The sequence below is a fragment of the Macaca fascicularis genome, chromosome 1, assembly GCF_037993035.2.
Source record: "Macaca fascicularis isolate 582-1 chromosome 1, T2T-MFA8v1.1".
Lineage (NCBI taxonomy): Eukaryota > Metazoa > Chordata > Mammalia > Primates > Cercopithecidae > Macaca > Macaca fascicularis.
The window spans coordinates 215172707-215196958 of NC_088375.1; the positions used below are offsets into that span (position 1 = coordinate 215172707).

General features: G+C 44.5%; 1 protein-coding gene across 6 annotated transcripts in view; it reads right to left on the reverse strand.

Annotated features, from left to right (window-relative positions):
• Positions 1-8108: 8108 nt before the first annotated feature.
• Positions 8109-24252, reverse strand: part of OTUD3 (OTU deubiquitinase 3) — a 31066-nt gene continuing 14922 nt past the window's right edge. For 4 of the 6 annotated variants that reach the window (XM_074018181.1, XM_074018168.1, XM_074018176.1 and 1 more), the window contains 5 exons: positions 23598-23720; positions 17348-17479; positions 16685-16781; positions 14748-14932; positions 8109-13484 (listed from right to left, as the gene is read on the reverse strand). In XM_074018181.1, coding sequence (XP_073874282.1) covers positions 13308-13484; positions 14748-14932; positions 16685-16781; positions 17348-17479; positions 23598-23720 — 714 coding nt within the window. In that variant the 3' untranslated portion in view covers positions 8109-13307. The remainder of the gene's footprint in view (positions 13485-14747; positions 14933-16684; positions 16782-17347; positions 17480-23597; positions 23721-24252) is intronic. The other 2 variants (XM_074018182.1, XM_005544570.4) reach the window with 1 other exon arrangement.

Genomic DNA, 24252 nt, shown 5'->3' on the forward strand with positions numbered 1-24252 from the left:
TCAGGGCGCCACCTTCCACCTGCCTGTGACTTTGGACAAGTGATATAATCCCTGGAAAGCCTCTGTTTCCTAATCTATAAAACGGAGAGGCTTATACCTACTTCCCCAGCTCAGTCCAGCTCCTGCAAAGAGCCCCCAAAAAGAGGCTGACCAGCTCGGTGTTAAGTCCCTTCCAACCCTGAGTATTGCTGACATAGCAGGCGTGGGCAGAGCCCTGACGGCAGAGAAAGGCTCACCTTCAAGGGGCGAAATGAGGCACCTGGTCTGAGCTGTGAGATACAGTCATGGAGAAAAAAGGGAGCTGGAGCCACTGCAGGCAGAGGTGACAGAGGCAGCTGCAGTGGAGAGAGGAGGAGCCTTCTGGGCCCCTACAGAGCTGATGCCAGCTGGCTCTTGGGAGGGCAGGTCATGGCAGAAGTCTGACTCCCAGGCTGGGCATGGGCAGAAAACTGGGCTCTATCCACTCTGATGAGGGCAGGCAGAGGGCCCTAAGCAGACCCCAGCTTTGGTCCCGGTGGCTTCTAGCCTGGGCCCACGCCACTCTGGGGCACACATAGCCATCAGAGTGAGTTGCTGTCATTTTCGTAGCTGTCCTCTCTGCTTGATGGCCACAATCTGCCATCAGCAACACATCACATAGGGGTGCAGGGGTTGCCTAGAAATCCCCCTGGCTGGGGGCAGTGAGAGCAAGCCAAGTGGTGTCTCTAAGGCAGGAGAGAGCTAAAGGCAGTCAGCGTGGGCTTGAGAGCAGGGAGGGACAGCGAGGGCAAGCTTCCAGCTTCCCTGGTGTCCCGAGCCACAGTGCACCCCGCCCTTGTCTCTTGTCTCACCCATTCCTGAAACAACGCGAGAGCTTGGGCTTCCATCAGAATGGAGTTGGTCCAGGTCAAGAACGTGGACCCAGGAGCAGCCAAGAGCTGTCCCACACATATCCTGAGCTTCTGTGGTCCCTGACTCACTTTGTCCCATCCAGCCGGCAGGACCACCTGCCAGCGGCTGACCTGCGAGTGTGACAAGAGGGCCGCCCTCTGCTTTCGTCGCAACCTGGGCACCTACAACCGCAAATATGCCCATTACCCCAACAGGCTGTGTACCGGACCCACCCCGCCCTGCTGAGGCTGTGCTCGGCCTCCTCCCTGTCCCTCGAGGTCCTGCCTCGGGCTGCGGTAGTCCCAGTCCTGGGGAACATTGGCACCAAAGGCCCTCCCTCTGGAAAATTCCTTTCCTGCAAACCCATCCCTGCTTAGAGCTCAGAGATATGTCCTGGACCATCACTAGCCTCCCAGGCTACCCCTTCTCCGTAGAAAGAACCCTGCCCCAGGAGCCATGGATCCTTCAGCACCCGGAAGACTGTCAGCAACTTCTGGGATCTCAGCTCCCTCTTCTGAATAAGTGAATAATGTTTTCCATAATTCTAATATTCTCTGAGTCTCAAATTCTACCAGTCATTCTAGGGTTTAATTCACTAAAGTTTCATTCATTCATTATTTTTCTGATCACCTACCTTGTGCTGACAACGTGCTAAGCATTGGAATAATTTGGGAACAAGTCTGACATGGCTGGCCCTGCCAGCAATTCCAGCATTAAATTCTTTTAATTTTCCATGACAGTAAGTTTCTGTGACTCTTTTTTGTTTTTGAGACGGAGTTCGCTCTGTCGCCCAGGCTGGAGTGCAGTGGCGCAATCTCAGCTCACTGCAAGCTCTGCCTCCCAGGTTCACACTGTTCTCCTGCCTCAGCCTCCCAAGTAGCTGGGACTACAGGCGCCCGCCACCATGCCCAGCTAATTTTTTTGTATTTTTAGTAGAGATGGGGTTTCACCGTGTCAGCCAGGATGGTCTCCATCTCCTGACCTCATGATCCACCTGCCTCGGCCTCCCAAAGTGCTGGGATTACAGGCGTGAGCCACCGTGCCCCACCCTATGACTCTTTTTCTAACATTATACAATCTTATCCAAAATAATGCAATCTCTGGAAGGAATATTTCTGGCCATATGGCTTAATGTGAAAAGCATGAAAAATACCAACCTAAAAATATTGTCCCCACTGTGTCATCAGGCCTCAAATCCCCCCCACTGGCAAAGATTGGTTAAGAGTGAGAAGCAGCTCTAGATGGTCTTTTCCACACCCCTTCTTTGATAGGCCCCTGAGGGCCAGAGAGGGGATGTTCTACCCAAGGGGGTGTCCCCACTCCCTGGCCCTTCATTTCTTCATGAAGTTGTCATCAGCCACCCACGCTCTGGTATGGCCGTGTTAACCAGGCCTGCTGGTTGTCATCTTGGAAAGACCAGAGTGCCCAGGGCAGTTCAGCTGTGAGGACACAGGAAGAGGAGGAGGAAAGGGTTCAGCATCGAGGGCCGACTCCAAGCTCCCAATTCTGAAGCCATGAAGAATGTAATGCACTCAAGGATTCCCACCAGGAGGAATGCAGCCTAATCTGGAAGCAATCTATTTCAGCAGATGTTACTTCTAAAGATAGAATTATCTATTATATGCTGATGAAATCTTACAGGACCAGGAATTCACCTGCTCAATGACTGCGCACCTGCCAATGCATTGCACAGGGCAAAGCTCACAGTGGACACTCAACAAATGTCCATTCCCTTCACCCTTCCCAGGGCCTGTGCACAGCATTCAGGACCTTGAGGGCAGGGAGGAGAGCAAAGAAAATCAAAGGGATGGTCGGTCACAGTGGCTCACGCCTGTAATCCCAGCACTTTGGGAGGCCAAGGTGGGCGGATCACCTGAGGTCGGGAGTTTGAGAACAGCCTGACCAACATGGAGAAACCCAGTCTTTACTAAAAATAGAAAATTAGCCGGGCATGGTGGCATACGCCTGTAATCCCACCTACTCAGGAGGCTGAGGCAGGAGAATCGTTGAACCTGGGAGGTGGAGGTTGCAGTGAGCCAAGATCGTGCCATTGCACTCCAGGCTGGGCAACAAGAGTGAAACTCCGTCTCAAAAACAAAAAGAAAAAAAAGACAATCAAAGGGATGTATCGCTGTGACCTTTAAAAGATGAACAAGCTCTGTGCTAGCAATAGGAAGGAGAAGAAGGACAGGACAGGCATGTGTACTTTGCTATTGTAACTGACTCAAATCCTCCCCAAGTATCACCCGAAAACCATGTCTTAAAGCAAAAACAGCCTGCGTGGGGGAAGAGTGCAAACCTGGTTTGTAGGAAAAGTGGTTCTGAGGCGCCCTCTGGTGTCCATTTCATTCAGGCCACTAGGGAGAAACCTGCGCCTGGCTTAAACCTTGATTTCTCTTCCTCAGGTGAGCAAAGTGTGCTTCTGAGCTAGTGAAATTGGTCCCCTCACATTTTCATAAATAAATATACTGAGAAAATGCCAAAGGCGGCCACACAACCATCTGAGGATGACGGCCACTGTAGAAACGGGAAACACAGGGAGGAGCTGATACAGGCAGATTAGAGAGGTGACACCCTGGGCATGATGGATTTAAGGCACCAATGGGACACCTACCTGATGATCTTACAGTTGTATAACTTTCTGACCAAACAAACATTGAAACTTAGGAGCAAGACTCCAGCGCAGCCTGCTGTGACCCCTGCCCCCACCCACTCAAACCAGGCTGTGAGTCTTTTGGCCACAGACCAGCCTTTACCCTTTGCTTTCCCAGGGCTCAATAAATGTTTGATGATGGCATCAAGGGGCCTGCCTAAATCCTGTTTGCCTATGTGTGCGTATCTAGAGAACAATCACTTGATACCCAGCAGCAGACTTGCAAAAGGGACTGAAAAAAGGAAAGAACCCTGAACTTGAACTCAGAGGTTCCAGGTAGAGCGCTTTGTTCTGCCACTTAGCAGCAGTGGCTCTGCTTAGACCTTTGCTACTCAGCGTGGTCCATGGGCAGTGGCAGCTGCAAAAGCAGCAGGGATCCTGTTCAAAATGCAAAATCTTGAACCTGACCCCAGACCTGCTGAAATCAGAATGTGTAAGTTAACAAGCCCCCCTGATGATTCGTGTGCACATTAAAATCTAAGTGCCGATAAATGGTCACAGCCTCGGTCTCTGCATTTGTCAAATGGAAGTATGACATCTCCCCAGCAGGCTGGTTGTGGCACAGTTTGAGTTAGCATGCATGAAAATGCACAAATAATGGCTAGCACTGAAAAATCACTCGTGTTCTATGAATGAATGAATGGATAGTCGTAACAATAGCTAACATTTGCTGAGCACTTGGCATTTGCCAGGCACTGTTTTAAGTGCTTTATGTGTGCTAATTCATTGGATGAGTAAACTAGGCCAAGGGGACTGTCAAAGCTGGGGAGGGGACATTCTCACCTAAATGTTTCATAGTTTGCCTCTCCAATTTTGATGACAGGATTTGGATTGGTTTTGCTTTTATTCCTATTTAGCACCTAACCAAAGCTACGCATGAAGTGCAAAGGTAAATACCTTGCTCAGTAAGTGACCAGAAATCACAGTGGAATTCCCAAGTTCAATGAAGAGTCTGATTAGGATTTCATGGACATGCGTCTGCTTCACTGGGGTTCTTTGCAATGTCACCACCAGAGAGCTGAATACTAAAGTTAATTCTTTCCTTCAATAAGTTTTGTACTTCTGGTCTTTTGTGCTTCTGGTCTTTTGCTGGATGCTGGAGATAGACACGAATCAGAGTCAACCAGCAGACAGAAAACAGCAACTATTCTACACTAGCAAGTAATGTGACACCCCTAAGAAGAGAGTATCAGGACTAATGGTTCTTAAACCCTCCATCCTTCATCACGTCTCCGTCCTGTCCACTGGTGCCAGCTTCATTTTCCCAGAGCCTGATTTTCATCATGTCACTCCTCTGCTCCTGATCCATCGGTGGCTCCCCATTGTCCACCAGCCCCTGGTATTCAAGGCTTGGTATCATCTGCTTTTCCAGCCTCTTTTATGCAGCCCTATCTATTTACTAAGCTCCTCTGCTGTCCTGCCTTCATACCCTTGTGCAATAGCTTCTCTCAACCTAAAAGCCTCCCTTGCTCACAGGCTCATCACCATGCTAAAATCCATGGGCTTAAAGTGAATCCCAAATGTCACCTTTTCCTTTATTTTTAGAGACAGGGTCTCACTCTTGCCCAGGTTGGACTGCAGTGGCACAATCATAGTTCACTGCAGCCTTAACTTCCTGGGCTCAAGCAAGCCTCCCACCTTAGCCTCCCATGTAGCTGGGACAACAGGTGTGTGCCATCAACTCTGGCCAACTTATTTTTGGTAGAGACTGGGTCTCGCTATGCTGCCCAGGCTGGTCTCAAACTCCTGGCCTCAAGCGATCCTCCTGCCTCAGCCTCCCAAACTGTTGGGATTACAAGTATAAGCCACCCTGCCCAGTCCCAAATGTCACCTTTTCCATGATGCAGTTTCAACTGGAGCAGATTTCACCCTCCTTGAACTGCCAAGCTGTGTTTATACCTTTCCTAGAACTGCTTACCCCGTTATTTGGGTCCTTGCATGGTGGCGGCAGACTGCTCTGGGTTCAAATCCTGTCTCTGCTACTAAGCTGTGATCTTGGGCCCATTATTTATTCCTGAATAGAACCATCAGCCTCACAGGGTGGTTTTCAAGTTCAAATGAGACGATGTATCCAGAGGGCCCGGGGCACACTAGCTGCTCCATCTGTGCTTGGCCACCTTCTGTATTTTTGCTCTCCAATTGCAATTGTCACACAGTAGATGCCAAACAGGTACCTGTTCAGTTGAATTCTACGCTAATGTCCCCCAGAGGCAGAGGTAGATGGTGCAGCATTTTTCCAGGCAAGAGCTACCTGTAACATTCCCAGGTCAGAATGCACACGCAGGCCAGCTCCAGACACTACAAAGCAGTCAGGCAGATCTTTGTTATTTTGGGGTTTTGAGACAGGGTCTCACCCTGTCACCCAGGCTGCAGTGTGGTGGTGTGATATAGCTCCGTGCAGCCTGAGACTCCTGAGCTCAAGTGATCCTCCTGCCTCAGCCTCCTGAGTAGGTGGGTCTACAGAAAGGCACCCGGCACCAGACCCCAGTAATTTTGTGTGTGCATGCGTAGAGACAGGATCTTGCTAGGTTGACCAGGCTGGTCTTGAACTCCTGGGTGTGAGCAAGCCTCCTGCCCCAGCCTCCCAAAGTGCAGGGATTACAGACGTGAGCCACCGCACCCAGGCCTGATCTTGAGAATCCATTCAGCAAGCACAGCATTACTCTTCCAGTAGAGAAAGGCACATGAGAGGTGTTTGAAGAAGTTCCCAGTCTTTCTCCAAACTCATTGTGCATCCCTAATAAGCTCTGTCCTAAACACTGGAGCATCCCACTCCTAGGTTTCGCTTGCACTGGCCATTCAGTCCAAAATGCCTTCGCTCCCATTTCTGCATCCTGTCTCCCCTTTCGTGCCTCGTCCAAATATCACTTCCTCCACCAAGCCTTCCCGAATTCTTTGAACTCACAGCCCTCTCATCAGTGCCTCCTTTACGGCATATGCTGTCTCCTGGGTCAGTGACATGTCCACTTTCACTCCTGGACTGGAGGCTTTTTGAAGGCAGGATCTATGACTGTTTCAACGCCCAGAAATAAGGACCCATACAGAGTAGAGGCTCACTCGATGGATTCTTGGATGTTTGGATGGATGAATAAATTGAATAGAAACAATCCTCTGGGGATACCCAAGTCCTTCTGCCATAGGGCGGTTCGGACGAGTTTCTCCCAGAAGGTAGGACATGTTTCCTTCTGCCAAGCCAGAATCTGTGAAGTAACAGGACTGGCCTCAAGCCTTTGCAACCAAGTTCTAAATCTCTGCATCTAAATGGTCTGAGAGTGCCCATTCCATCAGCAAAAACCATTCTGTCCAGCCAAAACCATATTGGAGCAGGGCTTTTTATGAAATGTATCTCAAGACACACACTCTGTGTCTGTGCATTGGAGGAAGGGAAAGGCCAGAAGCCTGGGGTGGTGTCTGGCTGATGCAACTCTAAACACCCAGGTTTTCAGCCAGGCTTTCTCCAAGGTGACCATGAGCAGTTACCAAGAAGGGACAAAGGTACAGCCACGTGTCCCTACCTGGCTCAAGAACACTTCTCTGTCCTTAAAGACTCATCCTATCTCCCACACAGGATCTTACAGGTCACCTGGTCCAACGTTGCCCAAACAGGAAGCCCCTCGAATCCCTAGAAGCGGCCACCTGGCCCCAGCTGAATCCCTGGAATGGGATTAAGGAGGCCATGGAAGTTTTTCCATGTGCGGGCAGCACCTAGATTGGGACATCACGTTGGACCATAGCAGGTTTTCTGGAAGAATCTCAGGTTAACGGGGTCTGGAATCTGGGCCTCATGGGCTCAGGAACCAGACAGTGTTTGTCTATCCAGAGATGATGGGTCTCTCAGTTGTGGAGTGAAGAAGAACCACACAGGGAAGATCGCTTGAGAGACTGTAGGAGAATCTGCTTGCAGGAGCTGGAATATTCTTGCCTTTCATCCAGGAAACCATACAGTCCTTTTTGACATCAAGGCATCAGGGAGCCAATTCAGAAGGCTGCTTGTTGAATACAAAATGAAGAACGGGAGAATGGGAGTCTCAAAGTCAAAACCATGATATGGTGAGGTCTTCAGAGCCAGTCCTTGACTGGCCAGAGCGCTTGTGTGGATGGGGCCACGGCTGGACGCACTGAAGGACTCCCCTCGCTCTGGTTTCCTGTGGACCCTTCTAGGTGAGTCGTGCCCCAGATGGTGCTGTCTGTGCCTTGGCAGGGAGCCTCCTCCTGGAATGGGGTCAAACAACACTGAGAGTTCTAGAGGAGCCCAAAGTGGCCGCTGACAGACAACTGCTACACATTTAAACAGTTTCAAACTATCAAGAGGTGCTCTCAGATATCAGGCAGAAATCTTAAGTGTGTAGTCCTTAAGAATGGCCCTGCCATTGTGTGTGGTGGCTGCACTTAGCTGCATTAAAGCAAAAATCAGCTGTTCTAAGCTTAGTCAGATCCCAAAGGACTACACACCGAGAACACTCAATCCAGCACATGCACACACGCAAACCTTCCACACAACGTCTCTAAAAAGGACATTCCCAGCACACTCAGTCTCCCTGCCCACTCAAACGGTGGTCAGATACTGATAAAAACAACTTAAAACTTTGTTTTTAAACTAGAATTTATTGGTATACAAAACTCCATTTCATAGATAAAGTGGCACATCTTTGCAGCTTCTATTGCACCAAGTATCGAAGATTAAAAACACACAAAAAAGAAACATTTGGTTTTGAAAACACTGCAAATAGCCAAGTACAGTACTTTGGTAAATAAAAAATAAAATGGTTCAGATGAACACAATCTGTGGAAAGAAACGATCTAGGGGGAAGGAACTATGGACATCAGACAATGGTCACAATTCTCACCATCGAGCTCCATAGATAAGGCAAGACTTGCTAAGTCTATGGATCACGACCCCATGGAGGTCTTAAGTTTCTCCAGACTGAAGCTAGAACACGTATAGTGCAATTAGAAAAAGAGAAGGCCCCTTCTCCACGGACACACCCACCCCTCTGTAAAGGGGACTGGCGCACGCCAACACTTGTGCATGGGAAAGGGGAGCCCCCGGGTGTGACGTCTGACTCCTGGCCCTTTTCTTCTTTCCTCTGAGCTCAGTGCTGGTGGAGACTCTGGAAGAGTCACTGGGAAGGCCAAGGGCCCTTCCTACTATGAAAAATGAACCGTTAAGAGTGGGAAAATGTGGGGAGCTTCTCACCAGTACTGCTCGAGGGAACTGCCAGGGATCAAACCGCCAGCTGAGGTCTGTGGCTGAGCTCACATGATTGTCATGGACGGCTGGCAGCCTGCTGCGGGCTGACACACCAAGGATGAGAGTCAGGCTACAGAGGCTCTGTCCAGCAATCACCGCCGCCCACAAGGACTGGCAATGAGCAGCAGCAGCTCTGGATCATGGCTATGCCCTGCTTAGAATAAATTCCCTATGCAAAAGTTCGTAGTTTTACAGAAATAGACTCTTTACACTGGTACCAGCCCCTTCTCAAGTAATTCTGCAAGGATGCTAAACATTTTCACGGAACCACAAAACAGTCCTAACGAGGACAGTAAAGAGAGGGATGCTACAAAGCAGCTGCTTCAAAGACATAGGTCAGAGTCTGAGGTTTTAAAGGAATTTCACCTCGGGACGGAAGACGGCCAGGCCAACCACAAGGCACAGCTCTTTCCGGAGGCCCCCATCAGTGGAGAACGGTAAGCTCTGCATCCTCCATACACTTGGTGACTGGTGTTCCGTGTTCTCTCCACATTCCAAAAATGACTGTCTCCTTACTAATATGCGATGGCAGACGTCATAATTTATGCCATCTAGATCTTCAATGATGTCATTAAAAAAAATACAATTTACTGGCCGGGCAGGGTTGCTCACGCCTGTAATCCCAGCACTTTGGGAGGCTGAGGTGGGCAGATCACGAGGTCAGGAGTTCGAGACCAGCCTGGCTAACATGGTGAAACCCCATCTCTACTAAAAATATAAAAATTAGCCAAGCGTGGTGGCACGCACCTGTAATCCCAGCTACTCAGGAGGCTGAGGCAGGAGAATTGCTTGAACCCAGGAGGTGGAGGTTGCGGTGAGCCGAGATTGCACCACTACACTCCAGTTTGGGCAACAAAGCAAGATTCTGTCTCAAAAAAAAAAAAAAAAAATTTACTTTAGAGCCAGGAAAACACATCTTATAAAAAGTGCCATTATTACATCACCTCAGAACAACTGTCAAAGGCCCCAGAGTTTTAGCAACACTTGTTCTGAAAGCTGTGATGAATGAAGCTGTGAACAACAAGAATGGCAAAACAGAAAAACTGCATCAGAGTCTGAGTCTAAAGATTTAACATGGCTAGACAGAGCCTTGAGGTAAGAAAGTGAAGAGCTACGCATCTACCCAAAACGGGAGTCGGACAGGGCCACTGACATGTCACACTAAAATCAGGAAGCTCCGTTGTCTTCCCCTGGCAAAGATCCTTTTGGTCAGGGTAATTTTTAGTCACCTCTGACTAGGAATCCAAGTCTCCTTCAACTGACTGAATATTTCACAGAGGTAAACTGATAGCATTCTATGCTGACCCAGTAAAACCCAGGCAGAGTCTACAGAGTTTCTCAGAGTTAGAGAAATTGCACATTGACTACGGGGACTCACTACGAGTACAGTTCAGCGCCGAAGTCCATCTGATGCTACCTGTGTAATATGTGAGCAACTCTCTCCCCGACGGAAGGTGGCCCTCCTCCCACCCCACCTCCCACCCCCACCCCCACCCCCGAAAATCACATCATTTCACACTGAAGCTCCCTGGGGCAAGCAGGGCAGGCATAATAAATTACCCATGGAAAGGCTCCCTCCCAGTCAGCTCCAGCTGCTCCACAAGGGAGACCCCACTTCCCAAGCCCTCAGAATCAAATTGGCATTGTAAGTGTTTTCAGAGCTTAATAAAGAAACTACAGACAACGTCGACTAACATTTAAAATTCTTTCTGCCACAATTTCTCAAGCATACTTTGCTCCTGAAAGTGTATGTTCATTATTATTGAAAAACTAAATATACATATACATTCTAACTTTCTAATATCTCCTAGTGGCAACTATATTATCTAGAAGTTATGGTTCTATGTTGCTTTAATACATCTACCTCTCTAGTTCAAAGTTGTTGCCACTAAAATTGTATTTATTTTGACCTCTAAAAAAAACTTTTTAAAATCCATAAAACCTTTATATACAGTTTTAAGAGCAGTAAGCAGCTATGTACCACTGCTCCATCCCCTTTCTCCTGACCAAACTACAAGCTACCAAGACAATCTCATGTAACATAAATGTCTACAAGATATAACACAGAGGTTAAGACACATTCAGTTCCTAATAAAGAGTTCACAGAGTACCTGTACTAGAGTAATAGCTGCTGACAACAGTCATCCCAGGACTAAACATACTGGGCCTCCACTCGGGCTGCCAGTGAAGTAATTTTCCAGTGCCCACTGAGGCAACTAAGCATATCGATTCCAACTACCTTATGTACCCAATGAGACTGAGGCAGTGAAGTCTAAATTGAAACCATTAGCTAGAAGGTATCACTGAAGTTGGATGCATGTACCCCAGACCAACTGTAACTGAAAAGCTGTGAAACAGTAATAAAAGAAAATTACTAAAGCCATTTGATTAGTTTTTTAAATCACCGTTATTATACTCCAGAAATGCTGAAGCCTATTATCAGAATTAGGTAATTTATAAATAAATGTTACCAATATTCTTTAATAACTTTTTAGCAGCTTCTAAAACTTCTAAAACCCAACAGGGCCCAAGGCCACCTTCATTAACCATGTAAATAAAGCAATTCTACTACTTCTGACAATGAGTCTCTCTTAAGCTGACTGCTAATCTGAATTTCTGGCATACAATCTTGTCTTTCTGAGAGGATCTGGCCTCTGAGCTCAAGCAGCACAAGACAGACAGGAAAGCATCTTCTTCAGAAACACTCAGCCAGTCAGGAGTCTGCCCAGTGTTGAAAACCAAGACAACCACAGATCCTGACGCACTCTCGATCCCACTCCCATAGAGTAAGGCAACAGAGATCTTTCATTCGTTTGGAATGAGTACAGCAACACAGCCTCAAGCTCAGGGCTCTGCGATGTGCACAGAAAAAATGCTGTGCACTTTTAATCTGCTAAATTTTACAATGTACTGTACCCAAGAAGAATCCAAATCACAATGTCCTAGGAGCAATTCCAAGAGACTACTGATGCTCCAACTACAAAAAGCCACCAAAGTCAAAAACAAAATCAAAAGACAGCAGTGAAACTGAAGAAAGCAAATGGCCTGCTGATAAAGACAATCTGACGACTCCAGGAACTACCAAACTTTTTAGTTATCACTTTGCCTCCGAATTTTTCTAATTGTGAAATGTGAGGGGTGGGGAAGATAACTAATATTTAACTTTCAACTCAGCATCAATTATTTGCCCAAGTATTAGGTCCCAAAAGACAAAGATTATCCACGATGGGCCACCTCAGATGTTATGGTTAAGTTCACATCCACCAACTCAGTTTTAGGAATGACATCTCTCCATTGCTCAAGTCTGTCTATTTCAGAACTGAAGAGTCATTCGAAGGCCTTAACCGAAGTATATTCTCTTCCCTGCTGGTCCAACCTAAGTCAACCAACTCTGCTGGTCCAACAACTCCCAGCAGATGCTGGAGTTTCCCAACTTCTAAATGCCAAACAGGGCTTAAATAAAAAGAAATACATGTGGCATTTTATAAGATTTAATTTCCACAATACTAAGTTTAGCAACCTATAAGGTCAAGTTACCATGTATCTCTCTGAAGGCATCTAAGTCTACAACAGAAGGGAAGAAAATCCTCATTTAAAATGCGAACATGAAAAACCTTATTCTTCCAGGCTTCTTCTATAAAAACATAATTATTTAGACTCCTCTTAGGCAAAACCCCAGTTCTTCTTCTCCTGTTAGAACTACAGACCCTGCTCTACACACTATCAGAATTCCAGAACTGTATCACAAGTAGTAACATGCCATCTCCCCAATGTCAGGAAACAAATACCAAAAACCCAACACCACCACTGTCAACTTCCCAACAAGGCCCAGGCCTAATTAACAGTCAGCTGCATTTATCATATGGCTTGAGTGCAAATGAACTAACAGCACCTACATCCCATCTGAAATAACATCAGAATCAGGAAGGAGAGAAATGCGGTTAATTTCCATCCTGATTGCAGGCCACAACCCTCATGTAACTTTGGGAAAACAATTCCTGAATTATTTTCTGAGTAACTTGGATTAGAAGAAAGTAAATCAAAGCATATTCCTGAGTTGGAGATCATTTATAAGCTACCCTATGTTAGTATCTGTTTGAAAATGAAAGAGAAACTAAGGAAACTTGTCATTCTCAATTTCTAACAATTATTCTAAACTACTCATGAACAATTACAGCAAAACTCACCCCAAATGTTAAGGAAAGATCCTAGGGTCACTGAAGTCTGATTTTCGGGCAAATAAAGCCACCACTTAACAGGTTTTTTTCTGACCTATCTGCCCCTAAAACTCAGTATTTTAATTTTGTATTACAGAATATGAATGGCCTCACTGCATTTTCATAAAACAAAACATATCACTAATAAAACTTTGAACAAAAAAAGAGGCAGCTCGAAGGACACTAACTCAGTGTGGGAGCTCATGTGTGGGCTTTGTTGGTTGTGTTTCGTTTCATAAAAGGACGGCCTCGCTGGAAAGTCTGGCACACAGCAATCCTTTTCCAGCCGCTTCTTACAACTCCCAAGAGGCCAGAGTCAGATGTTGAGAGCAGCAAAGGTCTTCACCAAGGTGACCTGTGTGTTCGCCTCTGCTTCGCTTCTGTTGTTGTCCCTGTGGCTACCTCTGCTCTCCAGGGCTTTGTGGCGGTGCCTCTCCTCCTGCCGCTTCTTCTTCTCCAGCCATTGCTGTTCTCGCCTCTGTTTGTTTGTGACCTGAGAGAGAAGGCCGTGGTGGTGAGTAGGCAGCACGGAGGCTCAAGCTGCCACCTGCTAGAAGGGAGATGGTGGCAAAGGGCACAGATTGCTTTTCAGCAGCAACAGGGAAAAACAATCTAAGATGCCAAAGATGATTTACTGTCCACTGCCGCTCAAATTTACATTTAAATTCATATTTCCTTGCTGAACTAGCAAACAAAATTCCATTCTTCCCTTAAAGAAATCAGCCCTCATCCAGCAAGAGGTAACACACACACGTGTCAGAGGACACTTTTCCCCACATAATTTAATGCCCCAGGTAATTCTGACAAAATCCTCAGAAGCTTATTGCATCTTTGCCTCTGCTGTGGCTTTGTACACTGTGGCATTTTGAGCTCAGAACTTCTTGGTGAAAATCTTTAAAATGATTCCAAATTCAGTGAAATGGAAGATGTCACATACTACCTGTGGAAGTGAAGGGCAGGGAGGGAGATGTACCTTTCTGGAAAGCACTTGACAATTTACCAAAAGCCTTTAAAAGATTCATGTATTCATGACCTTTAACCTGTTCATTCCTCTTCTAGGATTTTATCCAAGATAATTATGCAAAACCCCAAAGATTTATACACAAAGGTGTTCATTGTAGATCACAGCATTTATAAAAAACATGAATAAACATGGGAAGAGCCCACACATACAGTAATGGTAGGTGGGAAAAGGAGGCTTTTCATTTGTACACTGAGGACAATTTCAGAGTATATTTCCTTCCAATTGTCACTGCATACACCAAACAGGGTAAGTGAGGTCATTCTGCTTCTTGATGTATCTTTATGCATTCCCCAGATTTTCCACACTACTCTTTTTTTTTTTTTTTTTTTTTTTTTGAGACGGAGTCTCGCTCTGTCGCCCAGGCTGGAGTACAGTGGCCGGCTCTCAGCTCACTGCAAGCTCCGCCTCCCAGGTTCACGCCATTCTCCTGCCTCAGCCTCCCGAGTAGCTGGGACTACAGGCGCCCGCCACCTCGCCCGGCTAATTTTTTTGTATTTTTTAGTAGAGACGGGGTTTCACTGTGCTAGCCAGGATGGTCTCGATCTCCTGACCTCGTGATCCGCCCGTCTCGGCCTCCCAAAGTGCTGGGATTACAGACGTGAGCCACCGCGCCCAGCCCACACTACTCTTATAAATTAGAAGGAAAATACAAATAAAATTATCTCAAGCTCCCACCACTGCCACAGAATTACACCTGCCCACCACCTACCCTTTCAACCCCATCTTACATACCTTTGCGAGCTGGTTTTTATTTGCTTTGTTTTCTTCACTTGGGCTGGCCCGTGCCTTATTGTTTTCGGTGCTGCCTTCATTTAAGCCCTGATTTCCAAAGATTCTGGCACCACTGCCACCCTCCTCCCATAAAGGGCCACACTGCTTCAGCACTCGACCAGTGGGCTCAAGATTCTCTTCTGCATCTTCCAAAGAAAGATATTTCATTAAAACTGAGAACCTGAGAGAGTTACACAGGTGATTACTGTATTAATGATTCCAAAATTACCTGGGTCCCTACTTGGCCACAGGGGAAGTAAGTTTCCTTGAGACAAATTCTAATGTCAAGACAGTGGGAAACATAGGAAGAAAAAGTTGGTAAAAGTGGGAAGATAAATGTGTTGTTTTTTTTTTGTTTTTTTTTTTTTTTTGAGACGGAGTCTCGCTTTGTCGCCCAGGCTGGAGTGCAGTGGCCGGATCTCAGCTCACTGCAAGCTCCGCCTCCCGGGTTTACGCCATTCTCCTGCCTCAGCCTCCCGAGTAGCTGGGACTACAGGCGCCCACCACCTCGCCCGGCTAGTTTTTTGTATTTTTAGTAGAGACTGGGTTTCACCATATTAGCCAGGATGGTCTCGATCTCCTGACCTCGTGATCCGCCCGTCTCGGCCTCCCAAAGTGCTGGGATTACAGGCTTGAGCCACCGCGCCCGGCCTGATAAATGTTAAAATAACCCACTGACCAGCGTTTTGATCAGCTTCCCAACAGCAGAGTGCTTTTTAGATAAATTATGTTTTAACATGAATTTTTACGGGAAAGTCTTCCATTTGCACCCAAAACCGAGAACACAAACAGGCTCTAAAGTGGTGCTGTCCAATGTATTAGCCACTAGCTATATGTGGCCATTTACATTTAAATTAAAATTAAACATTTAAAAGTTAGCTCCCCAGTCTCATTGCACAAGTGGCAGGTACACACTATACTGAACAGCACAGATCACTGGAGGGTGCTGTTTAAAGTCTCAAAGACCAAGTTACTTACAGATTTCTAAAAGTACAGCCAATACATAGTGGATAATAAAATACCTCATCACATGGAGAACTATGATGCCAGAAACAGTATCTGACATGTAACATCTGGCAATCAGTATTTATTGATACCATTTTAAATAAATGACTTGAGAAGGTAATAAGATGTTACATCTCTTTTTTTTTTTTTTTTTTTTTGAGACAGAGTCTCACTCTGTTGCCCAGGCTGGAGTGCAGTGGTGTGACCTCAGCTCACTGCAACCGCCACCTCCCAGGTTCAAGCGATTCTCCTGCCTCAGTCTCCTGAGTAGCTGGGATTACAGGCACCCACCACCACACCCAGCTAATTTTTGTATTTTCAGTAGAGACGGGGTTTCACCATGTTCGTCAGACTGGTCTCGAACTCCTGACCTCGTGATCCGCCCGCCTTGGCCTCCCGAAGTGCTGGGATTACAGGTGTGAGCCACCACACCAGGCCTTTACATCTCGTTTCTTTCCTCTGAGTCACAAAATTAAACTCGGTTCATGTTTAAAAAAAAAAAAAAAATCAAAATTATCACAAGTTAATAGAAATCTAAATATTTCCACCAGGAAAACAATTCTCGTTATCATTTTGGTCTTCTAAGGGCATCTTATTTCTAAACAGGTTAATTCTTCCCTGATGCGTCCCCCAGCACCCTGTACTCCCACCCCATTATGTACTATCACACCAGTTTACCTGTCTCCACCATCCACCCTCCACGCCTGAACTACACTCCCCCTGAAGCAGGGCCAGGACCTAGTAAAAAATGTCTGCATACAGAACATGCTCAATAAACAACTCCTAAATGAATGACAGAACAGTTACCACCTGTGACTTGGTTAAAAATAAATATTTGGAAAATTACCAACACAACCATTTTGAAGGCCTATAAATATCAGTCATGGACTTACTATTTCTCTTCCCTTGGTTCATCTGAAGCATGGCAATTATTGCAGATTCAATATTATAATTTTCAGCTTCCAGATTCTGGACTATTAAATTAAAATCCTATCCAAGAAACAAACAAACAAAAAAATCACTTCAAAACTCTCAGTATATTTTTCTGCCTAGCTCTACTTCAATAATCATAAACATAAAGATGTAATAGTGAGAATTAATCATAAACATAAAGATGTAATAGTGAGAATTAAGACAAGGTTTCAGGACCTTTTCCATTTAGAAAATGTCAATTTTCAATAAGGTTGGTCCCTTGAAATAACCATCTAATGTACATTTATAAATGAACGCCCTGTATAAAACTGCATTTGTACTACTGCAAACACTAGTCAGGAAAAATTAAATCCGCATACTCCCTGAGAACTTTGAGCAGTACTGGGTGAAGTCTAGCAAACAACAGGGAAATGAATAAACAGCTCTCATTAAGCCACATATGCTAATCGAACTATAAATCTCATGGGCCTATTTTGCCCCACAAGGTGCTGATATGCTGGAGAGGTCCTATGAAACTAAGACGTAAGCTAGGCACAGCAACACGTAAGCTAGGCACAGCAACACGTAAGCTAGGCACAGCAACACTTGCTTCTAAATCATTCCTGCATGACAGAAATACTAACTGAACATCCAGTTGCATTACAAACTTTCTGGACAGCATCCTCTACTTCGTCTCTCAGGTCGTCTTCAGAGTCCATTCCCTTTGTCTTGATCTTTTCTCTTTTATTTGATTCATCTTGATGAAGCATCTGAAACTAAAGGAAACAAATAATAATCAGGGAACTGTGTTGAGAATCAAACTATGTTCACAATCTTCAACAAAAGACACTCTAATCTCGAAAAGCACCCAGGGAAACTTGTCAATCCAAATCCTAAAGCCACAAAGAACAGTTCACTTGGGATCCATGAGACCTTTACAGCCTGGGCCTTACATCAGAAAAGCTAAAATCATCCCTCTGTAGATGCTCAACCACCTTCTTCTGCTTCCCATTAATGCAGGGAGATAGGTAAATGGGCAAAGACAGCTCTATTTTTTGAACGTAAAAGTATAGTGGACTCCAGCAACATGCAGTATATTCCTCGGAATGTTAATACAAAGCATTCTATTATAAAATTAAACGCTAAGAATTTGACAAAGAGTTACAGGAGTCTTTGACCCAGTAGTTTCAGTTTTGAAATTTAGCCAAAGGAAATAATATCAAATAGAGAAAAGATTTATGGTCCTGGTGCAGTGGCTCACACCTGTAATTCCAGCACTTTGGAGGGCTGATAGGGGTGGGTCACTTCACCTCAGGAGTTCAAAACCAGCCTGGGCAACAAAGTGACATCCCATCTCTACAAAAAAACACAAAGAATTCTTTGGGCATGGTGGCATGCACCTGTAGTCCCAGCTACTCAGGAGGCTGAGGTGGGAGGATGGCTTGAGCCCAGGAGGTAGAGGCTGCAGTGAGCCGAGATCACGCCACTGCATTCCAGCCTGGGCAACAGAGCTAGACCTTGTCTCGAAAAAGTAAAGAAAAGAAAAGAAAAGATTTAGGTAAAAGGGCTGACAGTGTTACTTATACTAGTGAATAACAAAACCACCGAAAGGCTTTATAGTATGGGTATGGTTAAATAACCACTGTAAATCCACAGAATGATGTCTTCATTCCCACCAAAGGAAGAAACACAATCATCACTCCCACCGTTATTACTTAACAATATTTTGGAGGTAACAGCCAAAGCCATTAGCTAAAATAAATTATAAGTATAAAATTAAAAAGAAAAAAGTAATCTGTCCTTGTAAATGATATAATTCTGTAACTGAAACAAGAGAATCAACAAAAAAAACTACCGCAAACCAAAAAAATTACAGCAAATCATATACCTGATAAGACTCTAGCATCTAGCATATATTAAAAACTCTTACAACTCAAAAACAAAAAGGCAGAACCAATTAAAAAATAGGTAAAAGACTTGAATAGACATTTCTCCAAAGATATACAGATGGCTGAAAAGCACATGAGAAGACGTTCAATGTCATTAGCTATTAAGAAAATGCAATTCCAAACTTTAAGATACTGGCCAGGCGCGGTGGCTCACGCCTGTAATCCCAGCACTTTGGGAGGCCGAGGTGGGCAGATCACGAGGTAAGGAGATAGAGACCATCCTGGCTAACACGATGAAATCCCGGCTAACACGATGAAACCCCATCTCCACTAAAAATACAAAAAATTAGCTGGGCGTGGTGGCCGGTGCCTGTAGTACCAGCTACTCGGGAGGCTGAGGCAGGAGAATGGCGTAAACCCAGGAGGCAGAGCTTGCAGTGAGCCGAGATCACGCCACTGCACTCCAGGCTGGGCGACAGAGCAAGACTCCGTATCAAAAAACAAAAACTTTAAGATACTAAGTAGGATGACCATTTAAGAAAAAAACTAAAATGTTAGGATGAAGAGAAAACAAAGCCTGGCAAGAAAAACAGTGCAGCTGCTGTGGAAAACAGTTTGGCAGTTCCTCAAAAAGTTCAATTTACGTTTACCATATGACCCAGCAATTCCACTCCGAGGTATATACAAAAAGACTGAAAATAAGCATTTGTAAAAATACTGTACACAAATACGCACAGCAGCACTATAGCCAAAAGGTGGGAACAACCTAAACGCTCATTAACAGATGAATAGATGTACAAAAAATCATCTCTCCATATAATGGAATATTATTCAGCCATAAAAAAAGAATGAAGTACTGATACATGCTACACCATGAATGACTCTCAAAAACATCATACTGAGGAAAGAAGCCACAAAGAAAAAGTCACATATAATTCCATTTACATAAAATGTCCAGAATAGGCAAATTCGCAGAGAAGGAAGGCAAACTGGTGGTTGCTAGGGGACAGGGGGAATTGGGAGTCACTGCTTAATGGGCATAAGGTTTTCTTTTTGGGGTGATGAAAATATTTTGGGACTAGACGGAGGACATGGTGGTACAACAAACACTGGGGATGTACTGAGTACCACTGGACTGTATGTTTTTAAATGATTAATTTTATGTTATGGGAATTTTGCTTTAATTTTTAAAAAGAGAGGGGTTCTGTGGAATACCTAAGTATGTAATTAACATTTTGTTAATTAACAGCTCTCATAGACAAATGATAACCCACTAGAAAATATAAAAGATCTCTTTACAATACACAAAAAGCACAAAACACCTCCTTAGAATAAACTCAACAAAAAATGGGCAAGATCTATATGAAGAAAATGTTCCGATGGATCACAAAGTCAATTAAATAATAAAAGACTCAACATCAGAAAGATGTCAGCTTTTCCTTAAATTACTCTATTAACTTAATGAGATTCCAATTTTAAAAAACTCAATAGGGCCGGGCACAGTGGCTCACACCTGTAACCCCAGCACTTTGGGAGACCAAGGCGAGCAGATCACTTGAGGTCAGGAGTTCAAGACCAGCCTGGCCAACGTGGTGAAACCCTATCTCTACTAAAAATATGAAAATTAGCCAAGGGTGGTGGCGAGCTACCAGCCACTTGGGAGGCTGAGGCAGGAGAATTGCTTGAAACTGGGAGGCGGAGGTTGCAGTGAGGTGAGATTGCACCACTGCACTCCAGCCTGGGCAACAGAACGAGACTGTCTCAAAAAAAAAAAAAAAAAAATTAATAGCATTTCTTTTGAACTAGACACATTGATTCTAACATTTATTATTTATTTGTTTGTTTATTTTTGAGACGGAGTCTCGTTCTGTCACCTAGGCTGGAGTGCAGTGGCACCAACTCTGCTCACTGCAAGCTCCGCCTCCCAGGTTCACGCCATTCTCCTGCCTCAGCCTCCCAAGTAGCTGGGACTACGGGCGCCCGCCACCTCGCCCAGCTAATTTTTTGTATAAAATAGAGACAAGGTTTCACCATGTTAGCCAGGATGGTCTTGATCTCCTGACCTCGTGATCTGCCCGCCTCGGCCTCCCAAAGTGCTGGGATTACAGGCGTGAACCACCGCGCCTGGCCTCATTTTGTTTTTTTTAAAAAAGGCAAGAATGTATAAGGAAACGCTAAAAAAGAAAATTAATTATGAGTGAAAAATTCTACCAGATTTTAAAATATACCAACTAAAACCATGAGGCATCAACATGTGAACAGGGAGATCAGTGGACCAGAACCAAATGTCTAGGAATAGACCCAAATACATATGGGAATTGAGTATATGGAAAGACAGTGGCATTTTAAATCAGTGCAGAAAAGATGTATAATTAATCAATGGTTTCAGTACAACTAGGTAATCACAAGGGAAATATAAAATTGGGTCCATAGCCTCACACCCTTATATGAATATAAATTCCAAAAGAAGCCAAGATTTAATTTTTTTTTTTTAAGTCAGACTATAAGCTGGGTGCAGTGGCTCACACCTGCAATCTCAACACTTTGGGTGGTCAAGGCAGGAGGGTTGCTTGAGTCCAGGAGTTAGAGACCAGCCTGGGCAACAAAGTGAGACCCTGTCTCTACAAAAAATAAAAAATTAGCCAGGCATAGTGTTGCACAGCTGTGGCCCCAACTACTCAGGAGGATCGCTTGAGCCTGGGAGGCTGAGGGCACAGTGAAACATGATCATGGCACTGCACTCCAGCCTCAGCGACAGAGTGAGACCCAGTCTCAAAAAATAAATAAAGTGAAACTATGAAAGTACTAGAATAAACTATGGGAGAATTATTTTTAACTTCAGAGTGGGAAAGACTTTCCTAGTTATGACCCAAAATCCAAAGGGCATATAATAAAATCATTAACAAATTTAACCATGAAAATATCTAAAATTCTTTCATAGCAAAGACCACAGGAGAAAGAAAAAGACAAATGACAGAATGCGAAAACCTATTTGCAACTCATATCACAGACAGAGGCTAATTTCCCTAATACATAAAAAGCTCCCCAAAATCATTAAGACAACATAATAGGGAAAAAATGGGGAAAGAAAATGAACACCATTTACAAAAAAGAAAATAGAAATATGTCTTAAACACAGGAAAAGATGCATAAATAAGAGAAACGCAAATTAAAACTAGGTTAAGTAAACAATTTTTCCCTTAACAATGAAAAGGATTTAAAAATGTGTTAACACTATGTTGACAAAGTGCACCGTGCAGGAAAAGAGCCACATACGGCAGGTGGGAGCTTAAACTGGTGAAATCTTGTTAGAAAGTAATTTGACAATACCTATCAACATCCTCTGATGTGGCAAGGACCTTCTAGGAATATGTCCCACAGATACATGTGTGAAATGAGGTACATAAAAGGTACTGCACATTGCTTGTAATAGCAAAAGATTAGAAGCCACCTAAAAGCCCACTGGTAAGTGAGTGGTCAAAAATATTATAATGCATCTATAGAACAGGACACTACGTGGCCTTTAAAAAGGATACAGGAAGTTCCTTATGTACTACCATGAACTAAATCCCAAGACACATTGAATTTGAAAAGCACAGTGCAGGATGTATGTGTGGGATGTGTAGGATGCTACAACTAGTGGTAGGGAGAGTATAAAAATGGCAAAAGTGGAATATGTGCACATACACATATATTTGCTTGATATGTAAACCATAGGAGATTTTATGATATACTAATACCACTGACTGCATCCAGGGAGAACAATGTGGCTGAAGTACAAGGGTAGGAGAGTGACTTTCACTATATATCCCATTATATATTTTGAATTCTAATCCATGGACAAATATGACCTATTCAAGAATTAAAATTGCCAGGCACCATGGCTCACACCTGTAATCCCAACACATTAGAAGGCCAAGGTACAAGGATCACTTGAGCCCAGGAGTTGGAGGGCAGCCTGGGCAACATAGTGAAACTTCATCTCTACAAAAAATTTAAAAATTAACGAAGCATGGTGGTGCACACCTGTAGTCCTAGCTACTCAGGAGGCTGAGGTGGCAGGATCGCTGGAGTCCAGGTGGACAAGGCTGCTGCTGTGAGCTGTGATGGTGCCACTGCACTTCAGCCTGGGCAACAGAGCAAGACCTTATCTCAAAAAATAAATAAAACTGTTTAAAAAACAATGGTTTTGGATCATGTGTAAAAACAGGAGAAAAGGTTTCTGCAATAATGTTAATTTTTAAAAACAGGAAACAAAGCTATATAAATACAAAGTCAACCATATTTTAATGCATTAAATGACTGAAAATAAATCTACCAAAACAGTAACAAAATGTACATTCAGGTAGCTGAGTTGACTTTATGTGTTTTTTATTTTCTTCTCTACCTTTACTATAGTTTTCAGATTTCAGATAAGAAGCATGGATTAGGCCAAGCACGGTGGCTCACCCCTGTAATCCCAGCGGTTTGGGAGGCCAAGGTGGGCAGATCACCTGAGGTCAGGAGTTTGAGACCGGCCTGACCAACATGGAGAAACCTCGTCTCTACTAAATATACAAAATTAGCCAGGTGTGGTGGCGCATGCCTGTAATCCCAGCTACTCGGGAGGCTGAGGCAGGAGAATCACTTGAACCGGGGAGGTGGAGGTTGTGGTGAGCCGAGATCGCACCACTGCACTCTAGCCTGGGCAACAAGAGCGAAACTCCGTCTCCAAAAAAAAAAAAGTGTAGATTAATTTTAAAACATAAAAATAATTTGAAAATTCCATGCATCTTATACACACACAATCATAACTATCAACTATCAGAAAAAGCAAAATAATAAGCAATTTTATCTATCACTCTCACCTAAACTAAGAAATAAAAAATATTTTTAAAATCAGGCCCACAGACTCTTAACGCCAAGTTTCCACAAAAACATCACGGGTTTTTAGCACCAAATATCCAGCTCTCGACCTGTTTCCTGCAGGGCTGAGAATACGAGAGAAAACCGAGGCCTCACTCACATCCGTCTGGAGATGTGCAGGTGCCTCCGAGTTGTCATTGATCCTCCGAACACTGTCGTAGTGCTCTCCATACCGATATGCGATGTGTAACTCCCTTACGCTGCTTTTATCTGTACCACGAATCTGTAGACAAAAGAAGGGGCCACGCTAGTGAGGATCTGAACACTGTCAACCTCTGGAGAGAAACACCCACCTGGCCTGCTGAGGAAGCCCAGTCAGCAGGTCTATGCAGACACTAATTGGGAACATGCCTGGGATATGTCACAAGCAATTTCCAAACTACCTCCTTCCTACGCGTGTATGCTTCTACATGCTTATTTAATATGTAACTCTATGGAAATAAATCCATGTAAGAAATTCAAAAACCAGGGACAGACTTGCAATGAAGTTAAATAAGCTTAAGCTTCAGAGGCTTGATTACCTCTTAGCCCCACTAATGCACAAGCCCCTTCCACGGGGAAAGCCCAGGGGCAGATCCAGACTTGTTGAGCTTGAAGCCCTAACTATTTGAAGGCTCTCTTTGAGAAAAAAAAAATGCAAAATTATAAATATAAAATTGGTAGAACCTCTCCCAAGACCTAGAAAGCGAGTCCTAGAAATGAGTGGCCTGACACTTCATTAGCTTCAAGGTAAATCCACCCTTCATTAAAATGAA